At 45.3% G+C, this 1,945-nt stretch overlaps 1 protein-coding gene across 1 annotated transcript; it reads right to left on the reverse strand.

Moving 5' to 3' along the window:
- Positions 1 to 822: 822 nt before the first annotated feature.
- Positions 823 to 1,731, reverse strand: LOC113913650 (olfactory receptor 51Q1). Its single transcript, XM_027577904.1, is given in 1 exon segment — positions 823 to 1,731. A coding segment is annotated over 1 exon segment (909 nt).
- Positions 1,732 to 1,945: the final 214 nt, after the last annotated feature.

Here is a 1,945-nt window from a genome sequence, read left to right on the forward strand (position 1 = left end):
AATAAGACAGTTACATCAGATGGGGTACTTAAAACCTCCAACGTCATTAGCTGGGGAAGCCCCATGGGTGGAGACAGCCAGGCTGGAGTCCTGATAGACAGGCCTGGGTGGAACATCCTCCCCTCAAGGGAGACTTCCAACTGACCATCCCCATAAGGGCCATAATTATAGGGCAGATGACAGAGTCTGAAGTTAAACATTCGTTTGCCTACGTGCAGTTTGGAGGAAACTGCATTTCTATGTTATCATGTCTTTATGTGTTCAAGGACCCCAGGGCATATGTGTTTGCCTTACCTTCCAGATTCCATCCTGGGGGGCCAGACTAGCCTGGGGCTGGAGAAGAGATAAGGCAAGATTTACAGTTCTTGGTATCCAGACCAGAAGGACCAATTATGACCTGGAAGCCAGATAATGTCAAATAACCAGACTCCCAAGGTCACTTATGCAGCACGAATCTCACAACATTTTTAGCCTGCCTGCGTACATGCAGGTTGGGGTGGTCTGTTTTGCAGGACAAGTCACAGAAACCTCCATCCATATAATACAGTTGAGAATTACAGCTTTGAGGAACTCGGTATACAAAAATCTCATGTAAATGGAGCAGTTACATGATGGCTAGATGGTTCAGTTTAGTTTAAATTACCAATTCAGGGAGCACAATAAATGTATTGAATGCCCATTCTTGTTTTATGATTCATACACGACTGGACACCCAAACCATAACTTTCCAAGTTCCCCAAGTTCTCTTTAAGGAATAGTACCCACAATCCTCTTCTCCACACTCTACTGCAATTGTCTGTGAGAAAAGAGGTGAAAAATGCCTCAGTGGGTCTGTTTTGTTTTAACACTGTAGATAATGGGGTTCATCACAGGAGGTGCTAATAGATAAATATTGGCCAATATGACATGTACAATTGGAGGGGCATGCTTGGCAAAGCGGTGAGTCATGCACAATCCCACCATGGACACATAGAGGACCAAAACAGCCAGAATGTGGGATAGACAGTTATTGAGTGCCCGGAGCCTTTCAAGCCAGGAGCTGATTCTCAAGACACTTCTCAGGATGAGTGCTTAGGAAAACGCAATGAACAGGGGGTCCAATGTAATAATGACCAGAGCTAGAACAGATCCATACCAATTATTGACAGTCGTGTCAGCACACACCAGATGAATCACGTCTTGATGGAGGCAGTAGGAGTGGGAGAGATGGTGGGAGCCACAGAAGGGAAGCCTTTTTAGCAGGAACAATGTGGGAAGAACAGCCAGAACACAGAGGCAAATGATGGCTACCCCTATTCTGCTGATTACTTGGTTGGTGAGGACAGAGACATAATGGAGGGGGTGGCAGATGACCACATAGTGATCAAAGGACATGGCCAATAACACAGAAGATTCCATAAAGGAGAATCCATGGAGGAAGAAGAACTGGGAAAAACAAGCCTCAAAGCTGATCTCTGAGGCACCAAACCAGAGGACCCCCATGACTGTAGGCAAAGTGGTGAGGGTAAGCCCCAGGTCTGTTAGAGCCAACATAGAGAGGAGCAAGTACATGGGCTCGTGTAGGGAGGGCTCTGTCCTGATGACAGCAAGAATGGTGATATTGCCCATGATGGAGACAGTGTAGAGACAACAGAAGGGGATGGAAATCCAGGTATGGAAAACCTCAAAGCCAAGTATGCCCATGAGGACGAATAAGAAGGAGACTTGAATGGAGTTAGTAACCAAAAACATGACTGGAGGAGGCAGCCTCAAGACCAGAGTTCTTTGCCAAATCTGTGAAAAGTGGACAACATAAGGATTTGAGTAAATGTTCTATGACTACTTGAAGTTACTCTGATAGATCATAAAAGAAGACCTGGGGAAAGGGAGCTAGCTGCGAAATGAGTTTTAAAATGTTTTATCACTTTTGCTTGTTTTAGCTCCTAGCTTGTCATCTCTTGTCAAC

This window comes from Zalophus californianus, chromosome 11, assembly GCF_009762305.2.
Source record: "Zalophus californianus isolate mZalCal1 chromosome 11, mZalCal1.pri.v2, whole genome shotgun sequence".
Taxonomy (NCBI): domain Eukaryota; kingdom Metazoa; phylum Chordata; class Mammalia; order Carnivora; family Otariidae; genus Zalophus; species Zalophus californianus.